We start from the raw sequence: 17,159 nt of genomic DNA, 5'->3' as shown, positions 1-17,159 counted from the left end.
TATGAGGCTTTAGACTTCATGTACATGGGACGTTGTTCAACCTCTCCTGAACGATTTACCTTGATGGCAAGAAACCGGCATCTAAAAACGGCCGCTTAGCCACGTTTAGCTGCGTTTGCGTCTAGAAGCGTTTGTAATATATATATATATATTTAAATATTTTTGTTGTTAAAGTGGAGTTCCGCCGTTTTTTTTTTTTTTAAAGTCAGCAGCTACAAGTACTGCAGCTGCTGAATTTTAATATAAGGACCCTTACCTGTTCAGGGTGCCTGCGATGTCGGCACCCGCAGCTGATCTGTCCCTCAGCTCTCGGGTACTGCTGCCGCCATCTTTTGTAAGGGAAACAGGATGTGAAGCCTTCTGGCTTCCCTTCTGGTTCCTACTGCGCACGCGCGATCCCACTGGTTCCTGCTGTCTTCTGGGACCTGTGTGTCTCCCAGAAGACAGCGGGGGGACGACAAAGGAAGTGGCGTAGATACCCGTGAGTGGCTTGTATGTCTATGCCCAGAAGTGGGAGCAAATACCTGTATTAGACAGGTATCTGCTCCCCCTCTCCCTGAAAGGTGCCAAATGTGACACTGGAGGGGGGGTTCCAAAAAGTGGAACTTCAATTTTTGGATGGATCTCCACTTTAAGGGGCATATGATCAACATGTACAAATACATAAGGGGTCCATATAGTGAACTTGGTGTTGAGTTATTCACTTTAAGGTCATCACAGAGGACAAGGGGGCACTCTTTACGTCTAGAAGAATAAAATATTTTTTTATCTATACAAAAACTTTTGCCTTTCATTTCTATTTTAAACCGAATGGGTTGTTTTACAAGGTGACATTTTACAATCACTTTAAGTCCAAGAAAGTACATGCTACCTCCTAGACTTATCTCTTATACTTATATCTGACAAGCACATACACTGAGGCACTCATGGCTGTGAGAGAGAAGAGAAAGACACAGAGCAGCTATGCCCATCCCACTCCTCTGCTGCTCATTCACAGAAGCCTTTGTATTTTGTGAATGAGTTCACATAATAAAACAGCTTCTGTGAATGGGCAAGATGAGGGGAGGGGGCAGTCACAGCAGCTGCATGGACTCTACTGTTTAAGATGCCAGAGACCAGAAAGTCTAGCGTTGGGCTCCTGGAACTACTGCCATAGCTGTCTTCTAGTGCACAGAATTGTCAGATGTAAATAATAGAGGTAAGTTCAGGAGATATCAATCACCTCATTGGACTTAAATGATTCCGATCAAAAAAAAATAATAATATTACACAAAGATAACCTAAGTAAATACAAAATGCAGTTTTTAAATTGAATTAAGGGGAAAAAAATCTATGTAAAAAAGAAATTAGCCCCTAAACCTAATAACTAGTTGTGCCAATATCAATCACCTCATTGGACTTAAATGATTCAGAGAAAACAAATTTTAATATTACACAAAGATAACCCGAGTAAATACAAAATGCAGTTTTTAAGTTAAATTAAGGGAAAAAATCTATGTAAAAAAGTCATTACCCCCTAAACCTAATAACTAGTTGTGCCACCCTTGGCGGCAACAACTGCAATCAAGCGTTTGCGATAACTTTCTTTTAATTTCTTCTTTGAGTTCAGCTTTGAAATGTCCTATTCATTTTTTTTTGCTCTACGTAGAGATTTAGTCAATCATCCTTTAATCAAGTCAAATATTTTTGGATTGAATTAAAAGGGAAACAATCAGGTTGGTTGGAAACATTATTCAATTTTATTACCTTTTTTGTTTTACTTTTTTTCGTTTTCAGTTTTTTTCCATTAATCTTGCAGAGCATTAAAAAAAAATAAGAATCAAAGCAAATAAAATTTATTGGAAAACTGCCTTGATCATGATCATAATTTGTACTAAACATAAAAACAAACAAGCACGTTTTCCCCACTATTTAGGAAAATGGTTCCAAATATGACTTCCAATTAAATACAAAAAAATAAATTTGATAGAATTTCGAGTTGTGTGGCTAGCATAAGAAACACATCTATGGAAAAAAGAAATGCTCCTGGACTGCCGCACTCTGATAGGCGATTTATTTGAAACAAAATGAACAAAGGATAAAATCCAAGGCCCAGATTCTCGTACAATTGATTTAAACTGGGCGGGCGTAACGTATCTGATTTACGTTACGCCGCCGCAAGTTTTACAGCCAAGTGCTTTATTCTCAAAGAACTTGCCTGTAAAGTTGTGGCAGCGTAGCGTAGATCACCCGGCGCAAGCCCGCCTAATTCAAATTAGCCGGGTAGGGGGCGTGGAGCATTTAAATTAAGCGTGTTCCCGCGCTGAACGTACTGCGCATGCGCCGTTCCATAAAATATCCCAGGGTGCATTGCTCCAAATGACGTTGCTAGGACATCATTGGTTTCGACGTAAACGTAAATGGCGTCCAGCCCCATTCACGGACGACTTACGCAAACAACGTAAATTTTTACATTTCGACGTGGGAACGACAGCCATACTTAACATTGGTTGCCCCTCATATAGCAGGGGCAACTTTACGCCGGGACAAGCCTAACGTAAACATCGTAACTTCACTGAGTCGGCCGCGCATCCGTTCGGGAATTCACGTATCTTGCTAATTTGCATACTCGACGGGGGAAAACGACGGAGGCGACACATATCGGCCAAAAAAAAAATTGCATTTAAGATCCGACGGCGTAAGAGCCTTACGCCTGTCGGATCTAATGGTTATCTATGCGTAACTGATGCTGAGGCCTCGTACACACGACCGAACATGTCTGCTGAAACTGGTCCGTCGGACCAGTTTCCGCGGACATGTTCGGTCGTGTGTACGTCCGACCGGACAATTTTCTGGCGGATCGGACAGGTTTCCAGCGGACAAATGTTTCTTAGCATGCTAAGAAACATGTCCGCTGGAAGCCTGTTCGTCGGAACATGTTCGGTCGTCTGTACGACTCACCGGACATGTCCGCTCGGCCGAAAGCCATCGCATGCATCGAAGTGATTCGACGCATGCGTGGAAGCATTAACCTTCCAGGGTCGCGCACGTCGCCGCATTCGCTGTCCGCGGGAAATTTGGTCTGATGGTGTGTACAGCCATCAGACCAAAATCCGGCAGCGGACATGTCCGATGAAAACGGTCCGGTCGTGTGTACGAGGCCTAAGAATCAGTCGCATAGATACGACGGCCCAGATTAGGACTTACGACGGTGTACATGGCGTTGCGCCGTCGTAAGCCCTTTGAGAATCTGGGCCCAAAGCTGTATAACATCCAAAAGTTCATGCAACACTGCAATCAATGGTAGAAAGTGGACATAGGGGACAAAAAAGCTAACATGTTTCACATCATGGATAGATGCTTAGTCATGAGCTATGAGCTATCAGCGCAGAGTCTGCACCTGTCAGTACTACAGGGCGGGAGCACAGCATAGGTCGCAGGGCTTGGAGCGGTACTCTTTTCCAAGGAACAAATCTAGGTGGAAGGACTGCTTCATTCATGAAGGCACTTATTTGAAGATTGTGGACAAAGTCTGCTGACATCAGGAACACTAAAGTCAGACATACGTCATCGTGTGGTAAACTAGTTCTGCAAATAATCTCTCAAGTCTCAAATTTAAAGATGTGAAAGTGTGTAGTTTAAATGAATGCAGTATAGACAGTTGCAGGACAAACTCACCCCAGATCCCACAACACACCACCTGCCCTCCACCCCATGATGGCTTGGCTTGTGGTATGAGGATCTTTGTAAAGGTCAAGGCTTCAAGGCTTACTACAGGTCATGTACACAAGCAGCTCCTGTCGTAGTTGCCAGTTCTCAAAGGGGATCATCCTCGGTAACTCAACTTTTGTTGCGAAAAAACAACCCTCTCTTCACTCTCTCAATCAAAATCAAAGTGATTAATTTTTTTTGGTGGGGGGGCTGAAGCTCCGCTTTAAAATAACGCATGGCCGTATCGCAAAAATAGCTTGGTCATGAACAGGGCTGGACTGGGACAAAAATTTTGCCTTGGACTTCATCCAGACTGGCCCACTTTGACATGTCTCTCCTATGGCGGCCGGACAACTCCCGCACCCCCCCGGCCACCCAAGCCCCCCTCTCCCCTTCACTAGCCACTAGCCGTTCTACTTTATTAGAGTAGAACAGTTGGTACTGGTACTCTTTTTAGGCAGTACCAGTGGGGAAGCTAGACATTATTTCACCCGGGGCAAAGAATCAGTTCGGTGCTCCCCCTTATGGGACAAGTTTAGGCTGAAGTGAGAAACTCCCAGGCCATAGCTGTTGAGTCAACTGTCTGTCCCCTCCCCCATGCTCCTCTGTCACCCCCCTGCTCCTCTGGTCCTCCCCCTGATTCTCGGTTCCCCCCAGGTGAGCGCTGCGGGGAGGGGAGGTGAACTCTGCGGGGAGGGAGAGACAGAGGAGCGGAGGGGGGCGGTGGTCCGCTGTCACTGAAGCTGGCCCACTGAGCCATCGGCCCATCGGGATACTCCCTGTAGTCCCATTGGCCAGTCCATCCCTGGTCATGAAAGGGGGGGGGGGGTAAATCTTCCGAAGTTCAAGTGGTTAAAACAAAGATTATTCAGCTTAGGGAGTTAACCTTTTTTTTTACACAATACACCTGACTGACCGGTAAATACTGCATTTGTTGCCTCCACCGGTCAGGCCATGCATAGGCCTAGAGCTGCAGGCGGCTGAGCTCCCGCTCTGCTCTATGCGTTCTTATTCTTTCTCTTAATCCTTTTTCTGGGTTTCTTCCCAGTTCCACAGACAGGTTGGCATAGAAACCATTGAGCTAGAATTGGCATCCTAGCAACTGTTGCTTAGGTAGAGGTGCCCCAAATACCAGATAAGGGGCGGCTCTCGTCCTCCTCGCTAATGCTTCACCTTTTCTCCTTTGAGTATGAGCTTTTGGTGAAAGGAGGTTTTGTAGACTGGCTGGGATTAAAGATTGTCATTTGGAATGTGAGGATGGTGTAGAGCGATTTGTGTGGAGGAAACGCAGCATTTTGGCCGCGTTTCTGCATATTTATTCTGTATATTGCAGAAAACAGAAAATGGTCTGCCTCAGCAACTTTACAATCAGTTATTACAGATCTTAATATTTATGTAGCACCCTCTACGATAGGTAGGTGATAGAGTGAGGAATTTTTGTGAGGTAAGATAAAGGAGGCAGATAAATTTAGGCAGGCTTATGCTTTAGGCTAGGCCTGATTGTTTTGATCCGGGGGCTGATTAGAACCTAATGCTGTAGAACCTATTTTTTATTTCAATCATTTTAGGCTAGAAGGAGACTGAAGAGTGCCACACGGTCAGGGGAGCGATCCTAGGCAGGGTGCTTTGACCCCCGGCGCCTGCAAAAGTGGGGGCGCCGAACTGCCAGCGTTCTCCCCTCCTTCTGGCAGTGCCTCTTCCTGACACAAGGGTTCTGGTTTTCAGTGGCTGCTCAGTGTTAATGTGCAGGAATGAATTCCTCACACTGGGAGTCTGGGATTTTGCACTGTCTCTACCAAATCCAGTTGGAATGCCTTCCCCTCTCATCTCTATCTCTGGCTGCAGAGAAACCTGAGGTGAGTCACAGTGTTCAGTGTGCTGTGTGCTGGAGGATAACATCATCAGCATCCCTTTACACGTGCTCTGGGCTGCCCCTGCTCTAGATGTTTTATGGCAAGATAGATTACATTAGACACACAGCCCCTGTCCCTTCCTGCGCCTCAGTAGTCCATCTATAGATGTGATGTATAATGAGATGTACTAGGAGCCCTTGAACACTGACAGTGCGGGGGCGTCGGTGGCAAAGCGGCGCTAGTTTTAGTGGGGCTTTACTGTAGTTTTAGAGGTACTTTTAACCCCCACTAGCGGCCAACTAAAGGGTTCAAAGTGCCACTTCCGAGGCACTTTGCAGGCACTGACCATTGATTTCAATGGGCAGGGGCGATTTAGGAGCGGTGTATACACACACTAAAGAGCCTCAAAGAAGCTACTTACAGGAAACTTTTTGACATCCTGCCAGTGCACCGCTCCAGTGTGAAAGCACTCAATGCTAAAGCGCCTTAAAAACGCCTCCAGTGTGAAAGGGGTCTAATGGACCATCTTCTGCACTATGTCTACAGTCTCTGACCATCTCATGTACTATGTCTGCAGTCTCTGACCATCTCCTATATCATGTCTGCAGTCTCTGACCATCTCCTATATCATGTCTGCAGTCTCTGACCATCTCCTATATCATGTCTGCAGTCTCTGACCATCTCCTATATCATGTCTGCAGTCTCTGACCATCTCCATGCTAGCATTTGTAAATGATGAATTAAAGTTAAGGTGGAAATTGGGGACGAGGAGGGTGGTAGGAGCACTTTGAGTCAGCCTTGTTCCATCAATGATGACTCTCTCCCCGCTGGTCTGCATCGGCAAAACCATTACTGTCTAAGCTTCTTCTGTTGGCATATTCCTTTCTATATAAGGGGGGGGGGCAATTGTAATACAACATCAGCACTATCGCAGTGGTGTTGCGCCACCTCAAGCTTTGACATTTGATAGATGCTGGGAGTGTACACTGCACTGCGCTCAGTAGCAGATGAGAGGAGCTGGCCCGTCACCGCTACGCCTTAGCTGCCCCAACGAGGTGATAGACACCATCTGAAACTGCAGAGCACTTCATCATTGTTCAGCAGATTTTATTGTTTTCTGTTATGCTGCTGGGATTGTATGATTTTCCAAAACATTTATTTATTTAAACTGTTCAAAACCAAACTATATTTATGGTCAGTGGTTCTTTGTACAACCCTACTGAATAATGGCTACCTGCATATTCCTCTGAGCTACTGTATTGCCTCACTACAGTACCGTAGTAAAAATATAGTTACATAGTTAAACTGGTTGAAAAGAGACACAAGTCTATCTAGCTCAATCAATAAAAGGAAAAAAATATATATATTATATAGTTATACCGTATATACTTTTATACATTTTATTGTGCTGAAAATGCCCCCCCCTCGGCTTATACTCAAGTCACCTTTTTGTGCCTGATCTCCCGGATTTTGGGGACCCGGTACCGGCCGGCCGTAGGTCCACTGGACCCCAAACTTGTAGCCCCACTCTTCCTCCATTAGTGTGCAAAGTTTGTTGTACGGGAGACCTACGGCCGGAGAGCACCGATTTTTCAAAGCCCGAAACCCCTTTATAGACTCCCATGTTAAACGGTAATTTCTCCGGTGAATTTGGGGACCCGGTACCGGCCGGTCGTAGGTCCCCTGGACCCGGAACTTGGCACACATATAGCCCCATTTACAAGTGTACAAAGTTTGTTGTCTGGGGGACCTACAGCTGGGGAGCACCGATTTTTTCAAAGCCGGGCACCCCTTCCATAGACTCCCATGTTAAACGTCAGTCTAGTTATGGACACAGTGAGGCATGGGCACAGTGAGGCATGCAGATTGACACCCTGGGCTTATACTCGAGTCAATACCTTTTCCCAGTTTTTTTGTGGTAAAATTAGGTGCCTCGCTTATATTCGGGTCGGCTTATATATATCGAGAGAATATATATATGAATATATATATATATATATATATATATATATATATATATATATATTGTGACAGGAAGTTAGGTAAATCTGTGGGTGTTGTCACAGACGGGAGATACATTTCTGCCTTGTTTAGACAATACACCAATTGTTGTTATGCGTCGGCTTCAGAAGTAGCCAGAAAAGGTTTAAGGGCGTTGGAAAACTTCAGCTGTTCAGAATGAGGCAATTAAGGCCTCTATAAATAATCCAGAGGATTACCACTGAATGCTGCATCCTGAGGCTTTGTGAGTAAGGAGAGCAGTAGCTGAAAGTCTTCTGAGGAGGTGAGGTGGTGATTTATTTTTCTGTGTAATAAAAATCAAAAAAAGACTATTGTTTTTCTGCTGTATGACCAGCAGTGTGCCCAGCACTAGGCTGTGCCAGACTCCATAGATAGGTTCCTGTGTGGTGAAGGTAGACGCCCCAAGTGGCTAGGGTTTATTTTATGTTTGATTTTGTTTATGCTGTTTGGATGCTTGCACTTGTTTCCAGCAAGATGGAAGAATAAACCAAAATCTTTGTTTTTCAACCGTCTTCGACTGCCTTTCTGTATAAATTCAGTGTGTAGTGAACCCATCCAGGGGGTCACACACCCCGCTACCGAGCTAACCACTTACAATATATATATATATATATCACACACACTATATTACCAAAAGTATTGGGACACCTGCCTTTACACGCAAATAAACTTTAATGGCATCCCAGTAAAATTTACACAGTTGGAACTCCGCTTTAATAATGTGAAACAGGCTGGGAGAGAGAAATGTTAGCATTCCGAGCAAGTTAAGGATTTGTTGTTTCCTTCTGTACAAGAAGTGCCCTTTCCTGATCCCGCTTCCATAGAAGAGCAGAGAGATGCTCATCAGTATTCTGTTACTCCTTCAATGTCCAGTCAGCAGCCTGGGGCGAGCTGGTAACCAAGCTGTATTATTTGACCATTATAATAAAAGTGAGGTCGTTGGCCTGTATTGTATTGGAGTGCCAGAATCACAAAAGAGTGGCTGATTAGAATTAACAAGTATTTTAGGCAGAATGGCTAGATTTACACTGAAAAGTGAGTGGCTAAGCAATCCGGTGTTCAGAACGTAACCCGTCTGAATTTTTTTTGGCCGAACATCAATTTTTCAATGGGACTTATGTGCTGCAATCTCCAGCCAAGCGTTTGGCTCCCAGTTGAGGTTGCAATTCAGTCGCTTTGATTAGCAGCTAACACAGCAAACAGACAGTAGTAAAAAGAATACAGCAAAACCTTGGATGGCAAGCATAGATCGTTAAGGAAGCGTGCTTGTAATCCAAAGCACTTGTATATGAAAGCAAATGTCCCCATAGGAAATAATGGAAACTCACTGATTTGTTCCACAACCATTTATTCATAAGTCCTTCAGTTTATAGTCCATATAAAAAGATTATAGCAATGTAATAGGTTGTGTAAACACAAAGGCCCGGATTCAGATAGGAGTTACGACGGCGTATCTCCGGATAAGCTGTCGTAACTCTGAGTTGCGGGGTTGTATCTATGCGACTGATTCAAAGAATCAGTTACGCATAGATTTCCCTAAGATCCGACCGGCGTAAGTGTCTTACACCGTCGTATCTTAGGCTGCATATTTACGCTGGCCGCTAGGTGGCGCTTCCGTAGATTTACGCAAGGAATATGCAACTTATGTAGATACGCCGATTTAGAAACGTACGTCTGCCCGGCGCATTTTTTTACGTAGTTTACGTTAGGCTTTTTCCGGCGTAAAGTTACCCCTGCTATATGAGGCGTATCCTATGTTAAGTATGGACGTCGGGCCAGCGTTGAATTTTCCGTCGATTACATCATTTGCGTTAGTCGTTCGCGAATAGGGCTGTGTGTAATTTACGTTCACGTCGAAAGCATTGGCGATTTGCGGCGTAATTTCGAGCATGCACACTGGGATTGTTTCACGGACGGCGCATGCGCCATTCGTAAAAAACGTCAAATACATGGGGTCATAATTAATTTAACCACTTGCCGACCGGCCACCGCCGTTATACGTCGGCAAGTTGGCTCGGCTGGGCGAGAGCACGTAGTATGACGTCCTCTCTCCCAGCCGCCACTAGGGCGCGCACGCGCGCCGCCCGCTCGCCCCCGACTCCCGTGCGTGTGCCCGGCGGGCACGATCGCCGCCGGGCACACGCGATCGCTCGGTACAGAGCGGGGAACGGGAGCTGTGTGTGTAAACACACAGCTCCCGGTCCTGTCAGCAGGGGAAATGCTGATCTTCGGTTCATACAATGTATGAACCGAGGATCAGTGTTTCCCCTAGTGAGGCCACCCCCCCCCCCCCCCACAGTAAAAACACACCCAGGCATACTTAACCCCTTCCCCGGCCTCTAGTGTTAACCCCTTCACTGCCAGTGGCATTTTTATAGTAATCCAATGCATTTTTATAGCACTGATCGCTATAAAAATGCCAATGGTCCCAAAAATGTGTCAAAAGTGTCCGCCATAATGTCGCAATACCGAAAAAAAAATCGCTGATCGCCACCATTACTAGTAAAAAAAATATAATAAAAATTACATAAAAATACCCCCTATTTTGTAAACGCTATAACTTTTGCGCAAACCAATCAATAAACGCTTATTGCGATTTTTTTTTACGAAAAATATGTAGAAGAAAACGTATCGGCCTAAACTGAGGAAAAAAAATGTTTTTTTATATATTTTTGGGGGATATTTATTATAGCAAAATGTAAAAAAATATAAATTTTTTTCAAAATTGTCGCTCTATTTTTGTTTATAGCGCAAAAACTAAAAACCGCAGAGGTGATCAAATACCACCAAAAGAAAGCTCTATTTGTGGGAAAAAAAGGACGCCAATTTTGTTTGGGAGCCACGTCGCACGACCGCGCAATTGTCTGTTAAAGCGACGCAGTCCCGAATCGCAAAAAGTACTCTGGTCTTTGGGCAGCAATATGGTCCGGGGGGTAAGTGGTTAAATAAAACACGCCCACATTATCCACATTTGAATTCCGCTGGCTTACGCCGGACCACATCTGGGATACGTTACGCCCGCCCGCCGATAGATACACTATTGTATCTGAATCCGGGCCAAAATGTCCATCCACAAATGGAAGCCTCCACAAGGGGATTAGAAGCAAAACCCAGCAGGAGCTACAGAGTATAAAGCCACGTACACACGATCGGATATCTGATGTAATTTTTCCGTCGGATAACTGATGAAGCTGACTTTCATGAGTCTTGCCTACACACCATCAGTTAAAAATCTGACCGCGCCAAAACGCGGTGACGTAAAACGCTACGACGTGCTGAGAAAAATGAAGTTCAATACTTCCGAGCATGCGTCGACTAAAATTCTGAGCATGCATGGATTTTTGTCCGATGGACTTCCACACAGACGATCGTTTTTTTCAATCGTGTTTTTATCCATAGGAAAAATGTAAAACATGTTCTATTTTTTTCACAGATGGAAAAAAGACCGATGGGGCCCACAATCGGTTTGTCAATTTGTCAAGCCCTGCTCTATATAAATCCTGAATAATAACAGTATATTAGTAGAAGGAGACATCTGCAATAGAGCAATAACTCAGGATAATAGGATTGAGAGATCTGAAGCTGAGAAATTAATTTGCACATCAAAGGTATATTGATGAGATATAGATGAGACTGGAGCCCAATGCGCTAAAGAGCTGGCCTATGTCATGGGTATAAATGGAGAAGAGTAGCGGTCCTGTGCTGGAGCTAGCATTATGGCACTCGCGAGGCAGAGCCTAGGGCAGCACGGTTAGGGAGGACAGCACCAAACCTTAAAATTTGTAAGCTATGATAATGTTCTCTTCTTTTGTTTCTGGCTTTGGTCTACTGTACCTCTGCATGTCTGGCTCAATTAATCAAAATTAACTACAAGGAAAGTTGTATGCAGGTGATATTCCGAAACGTCAAAAGAAACACTATAAAATATGAATGCATTTCTCCTTTCTCTTGTTTTCTGATCTGTGCAGTTAAAAAGTATTAAGGCCCATAAATCTCCTTATTATGAGGCTCCTGCCCAAGTTCAATTGGAATGGAATGGTTTAGATCAAAGCATATTCATGTGTTAGAATGGCCCAGTCACAGCCCAGACCTAAATCCCATTGAGAATCTGTGGCAAGACTTGAAAATTGCTGATCACAGACACTCTCCATCCAATCTGACAGAACTTGAGATATTTTGCAAAGAAGAATGGGCAAAAATGTCAATCTGTAGATGTGCAAAGCTGGTAGAGACATCCCCAAAAAGACTTGCAGCTGTAATTGCAGAGAAAGGAGGTTCTACAAAGTATTGTTTCCGGGGGGGGCGCCATACAAATGTACCCCACACTTTTCACAGATTTATTTGTGAATAATTTGGAAAATCATTTATAATTTTCCTTCCACTTCACAATTATGTGCCACTTTGTGTTGGTCTATCACATAAAATCCCAAAAAAATACATTTATGTTTTTGGATGGTAACGTGACAAAATTTGGAAAATTTCAAGGGGTATGAATACTTTTTCAAGACACTGTATAAAGAATATAAAGCAGATGGTTTGGCCCAGATTCTCAAAGGGCTTACGACGGCGCAACGCCATGTACGCCGTCGTAAGTCCTAATCTGGGCCGTCGTATCTATGCGACTGATTCTTAGAATCAGTTACGCATAGATAACCATTAGATCCGACAGGCGTAAGGCTCTTACGCCGTCCGATCTTAAAATCTTAAATGCAATTTTTTTTTTTTGTCCGCTAGGTGTCGCCTCCGTCGTTTTCCCCGTTGAGTATGCAAATTAGCTAGATACGCGAATTCCTGAACGTACGCGCGGCCGACGCAGTAAAGTTACAATGTTTACGTTAGGCTTGTCCCGGCGTAAAGTTGCCCCTGGGTATATGAGGCGCAATCAATGTTAAGTATGGCCGTCGTTCCCGCGTCGAAATTTATAAATTTACGTCGTTTGCGTAAGTCGTCCGTGAATGGGGCTGGACGCCATTTACGTTCACGTCGAAACCAATGATCATTTGGAGCAATGCACCCTGGGATATTTTACAGACAACGCATGCGCAGTACGTTCGGCGCGGGAACGCGCTTAATTTAAATGCTACACGCCCCCTACCCGCCTAATTTGAATTAGGCGGGCTTGCGCTGGGTAATTTACGCTACGCCGCAACTTTACACGCAAGTGCTTTGTGAATAAAGCACTTGCATGAAAAACTTGCGGCGGCGTAACGTAAATAAGATACATACCCCCGCCCAAATTTACTCCATTCTACGAGAATCTGGGCCTTTGTTTCTTCCAATAGTTAATTCTTGCATTGGTTTTAATAATTATTGCATGATACAAAGTTCGGTCCAATGGCATGGGAAGTGGAAGTTCTAGTGAAGGTCATATTGGCAGAATGCTAGAGAGCAATCCAGGTTGTAGAGGATCTCTCAGGGGATTGGAGTGAAAGATGAAAAGGAAGGATGTGAGATAGCACAATTATTATTTTATATCAGATATGACATGTATAATCCTTTCTCTTTTTTATCTAAGGACTGGGTCTTTCTCACGCGCTTCTGTTTTCTGTCAGACTATGGAAGGCTTGAATTCAGATTTAAATATCCAGAGGTAAGTGTGCTGTTTATTTATATTATATGCCACTTGTATTGATTTTTTTTATATAGGGGGGGGTCCTCTGTAAAGCTTGGTTCTGCTGCTGCTGTGAGAAAATGGGCAGGGCTGGCATTCATGCTGAATGGCACCCCGTACACGTAAAAACGCAGTGCGTTTGCAGGAACCGCAGGGACATTTGACCATGCAATTTCCTTGCAGGCTGCGTTTTGACAGAGGTGCATTCGCCCTTTTCTGCAGAAAAAGCCGGCCTGGCAGCCCATTCAGATGAATAGACTGCCGCACACACCAGTGGCGCCTGGTGCTCAAGTTTTTTTTGGGAGGGGCGAAAACAAACTGAAAAAAAAAAAACATCAATTGCAGCCACTGTGCCCATCAAACACAGCTACTGTTCCCATCAATTGTCGCCACTGTGCGATCAAACGCAGCAACGATGCCTATTAAACGCAGCCACTGTACCATCAAACGCAGCCACTGTGCCATCAAACGTAGCCACTGTGCCATCAAACATAGCCACTGTGCCATCAAACGCAGCCACTGTGCCATCAAACGCAGCCACTGTGCCATCAAACGCAACCACTGTGACCATCAAACGCAGCCACTGTGCCATCAATTGCCGCCACTGTGCCATCAAACGCAGCCAATGTACCCATAAATTGCCGCCACTGTGCCATCAAACGCAGCTACTGACCCATCAATTGCTGACACTGTGCACATTAATTGCTGACACTGTTCCCATCAATTGCTGCCAGTGTGCCCATCATTTGCCGCTACTGTGCCCATCAATTGCTGCCAGTGTGTTTATCAATTGCCACTACTGTGCCCATCAACTGCCGCTACTGTTCCCATCAACTCCTGCCAGTGTGCCCATCAACTGCCGCTACTGTGCCCATCAACTGCTGCCATTGTGCTTATCAATTGCCGCTATTGTGCCCACCAATTGCTGCCAGTGTGCCCATCAATTGCCGCTACTGTGCCCATCAAATGCTGCCAGTGTGCATCCCTTACCTTGTCTCGGTGGGGCAGCGGGTCACGGAGATATCGTCCACGCTCCTCGATGTCTTCTCCCGTCATCTTTTTCCAGTGCTCTGCTATGATTGGACGCCTGATAGGCAGCGTCCAATCACAGCACCTGTTGTTTCAGCCAATCAGGTGACAGGTAACAGACCCGAGCACCTGATTGGCTGAGAGGCGGTTCAGTGTTATGAAAGATATTTTTTATTCGCTTTCCTAACACAACGCTGAGTGAACAGCGAGCGCCTACGGCTCTAATCAGGTGCTTCCAAGAAATACCCTGCCACTGTAATTCAGGTGCCTGGCACCCCGAAAAGCGGTTGAGCACTTTAATAGGGGGTGGCAGCGGCAACCATAAATAGATTCATGCAATGAACCGCTTTTCCACATTTCAAATATATATATTTGTAATACAACTTAAAACAATTTATTGATATTATAATATATTTTTACACTGTTTTTTGTTTTGTGACCAGCAGCAGAGGACTAGCAGCCTCCCCTGATTATGTTTCCCTGCAGACAGGCTGGGAGAAAGCCGAGTCATATGACAGCTGTATATTGATTAGGGAAAATGTACTTAGATTTTTTTTATTAAAATAATTACAGTGCAATCATCCATATAGAGATGTCCGGAAGGTCTGCAGCAAAGTATAATTTACCTTTCCTGTGGGTCAGGGAGAAAAGTTTCATCTTTCAGAATTGGTTTATTGCTACTCCCAATTTGCCCATCAGCTGAGGTTAAGTGTGATGCAGTAAAGTATTTAGAGGAAGGCTTGAGGGAGATGAGTTTCCTATAAGAAAATTACACCAGCAGCTAAATTCTTCCAACATTACCCATCATTTTCTGATCGCGTATAGCCCTTTAACATCGTAAGTCAAATAAGTACGTTGGGCCAGATTCACATAGAACTGCGGCGGCGTAACGTATCGTAGATACGTTACACCGCCGCAAGTTTTCATCGCAAGTGCCTGATTCACAGAGCACTTGCGATGAAAACTGCGCCGGCGCAAGGCGGGCCAATTCAAATGGGCGTGTGCCATTTAAATTAGGCGCGCTCCCGCGCCTAACCTACTGCGCATGCTCCGTTTCGCAAATCCCGTCGTGCTTTGCGCGTCGTGACAACATTTTTTCGAACGGCGACGCGCGTAGCATACTTCTGTATTCTCGGAAGTGTTACGCAAACGACGTTCATTTTTAAATTTCGACGCGGGAACGACGGCCATACTTTAGACAGAAATAAGTTTGCTGACTAAAGTTAGGGCACCTAAAACGACAACTAACTTTGCGACAGGAAACTAGACTAGCGGCGACATAGCGAATGCGAAAATCCGTCGGGGATCCGCCGTAACTGCTAATTTGCATACCCGACGCTGGTTTACGACGCAAACTCCACCCAGCGGCGGCCGCGGTATTGCATCCCAAGATCCGACAGTGTAAAACAGTTACACCTGTCGGATCTTATGGATATCTATGCGTAACTGATTCTATGGATCAGTCGCATAGATAGAAACAGAGATACGACGGCGTATCAGGAGAAACGCCGTCGTATCTCTTTGGTGAATCTGGCCCGGTAAGTCAATAATATAACCTGCATCAGGTCTGTGAAGGATTCACAATAAGCTAAGAGTTTCATTGAGATTAGGGTTGCAACTAACGATTATTTTCATTATCGATTAGTTGGCCGATTATTGTTTCGATTAATCAATTAATCGGTTAACCACTTCCATACCGCACCATAGGGAAATGACGGCGGCAGGAACCCCACACCGATCCGGGTGGACGTCATACGACGTCCTGTGTTCCCGGCGATCTCCCGCGGCAGCGCTCGTGCCCGGCGGGCGCGATTTGCTGCCGGGTGCCCGCGATTGCCGTGATCACGGCAGGAGTGTGGATCTGTGTGTGTAAACACACGGGTCCACCTCCTGTTAGCGGTGAGGAGACCAATGTGTGTTCCCAGTACAGAGGAACACACATCGGTCTCCTCCCCTTGAGAGTCCCCTCCCCCCTACAGTTAGAACACACCTTAGGGAACATATTAACCCCTTCAACGCCCCCTAGTGGTTAACCCCTTCCCTGCCAGTCACATTTACACAGTACCGTATTTATTGGGGTATAGCGCGCTCCCGCGTATAGCGCGCACCCCTAAAGTTGGCCAGAAATTCCTGTGGAAAAATGGATTTTGTACTTACAGTTTTGGTGTCTTGCGCGGCGTCCATCGGCGGCGTCGTCGGGTCCGGCGTCCGTCTGCGGCTTCGGGTGTCCTCTTCGTCGGGTCTGGCGTCCTTCTGCGGCGTCCTCTTCGCTCGTTTCCCACTTTCCCGCGCCGAGTTTGAATACTGCGCCGGCATATACCAAGCGCAGTACACTCGGGCAGGCTCGGCTACTGTCGCGCTCACGTCCTGTACGTCCAGGACGTGAGCGCGGGAGGAGCCGAGACTGCCCGACTATACACGAGTGTATTGCGCTCGGTATATGCCGGCGCAGTATTCAAACTCTGCGCGGGAAAGAGGGTATCGGCGTATATCGCGCACCCACTATTTTGCCCTGATTTTCAGGGCAAAAAAGTGCATGGTATACGCCGATTAAATACGGTAATCAATGCATATTTATAGCATTAATGGCTGTATAAATGTGAATGGTCCCAAAAACGTGTCAAAAGTGTCCGATGTGTTCGCAATGTCACGGTCACAGTAAAAAATCGCAAATCTTTCTTGTGAAAAAAAAAAAATCGCAAATCGCCGCCAATACTAGTAAAAAAATTAATAAAATTAAAATGCCATAAATCTATCACCTATTTTGTAGACGCTATAACTTTTGCGCAAACCAATCAATATACGATTATTGCGGGTTTTTTTTACCAAAAATATGTATAACAATACGTATCGGCCTAAACTGAGGAAAAAATAATGTTTTTTTAAAAAAAAATTGTGATATTTATTAAATAAAAAAGTTAAAAATATTCTGTTTTTTTTTTTTTAAATTGTCG

At 45.1% G+C, this 17,159-nt stretch overlaps 1 protein-coding gene across 1 annotated transcript in view; it reads left to right on the top strand.

Annotated features, from left to right (window-relative positions):
- The window catches only part of TMEM145 (transmembrane protein 145), a 117,301-nt gene that overhangs the window by 35,855 nt on the left and 64,287 nt on the right, over window positions 1–17,159 (top strand). The window contains exon 2 of the mRNA XM_040327292.1: window positions 13,081–13,155. Coding sequence (XP_040183226.1) covers window positions 13,081–13,155 — 75 coding nt within the window. The remainder of the gene's footprint in view (window positions 1–13,080; window positions 13,156–17,159) is intronic.

This window comes from Rana temporaria, chromosome 10 (genome assembly GCF_905171775.1).
Source record: "Rana temporaria chromosome 10, aRanTem1.1, whole genome shotgun sequence".
In the NCBI taxonomy this organism is placed as follows: domain Eukaryota; kingdom Metazoa; phylum Chordata; class Amphibia; order Anura; family Ranidae; genus Rana; species Rana temporaria.
Note: the sequence above shows the minus strand (reverse complement) of the source record. Positions and strands in the feature narration are given on the sequence as shown.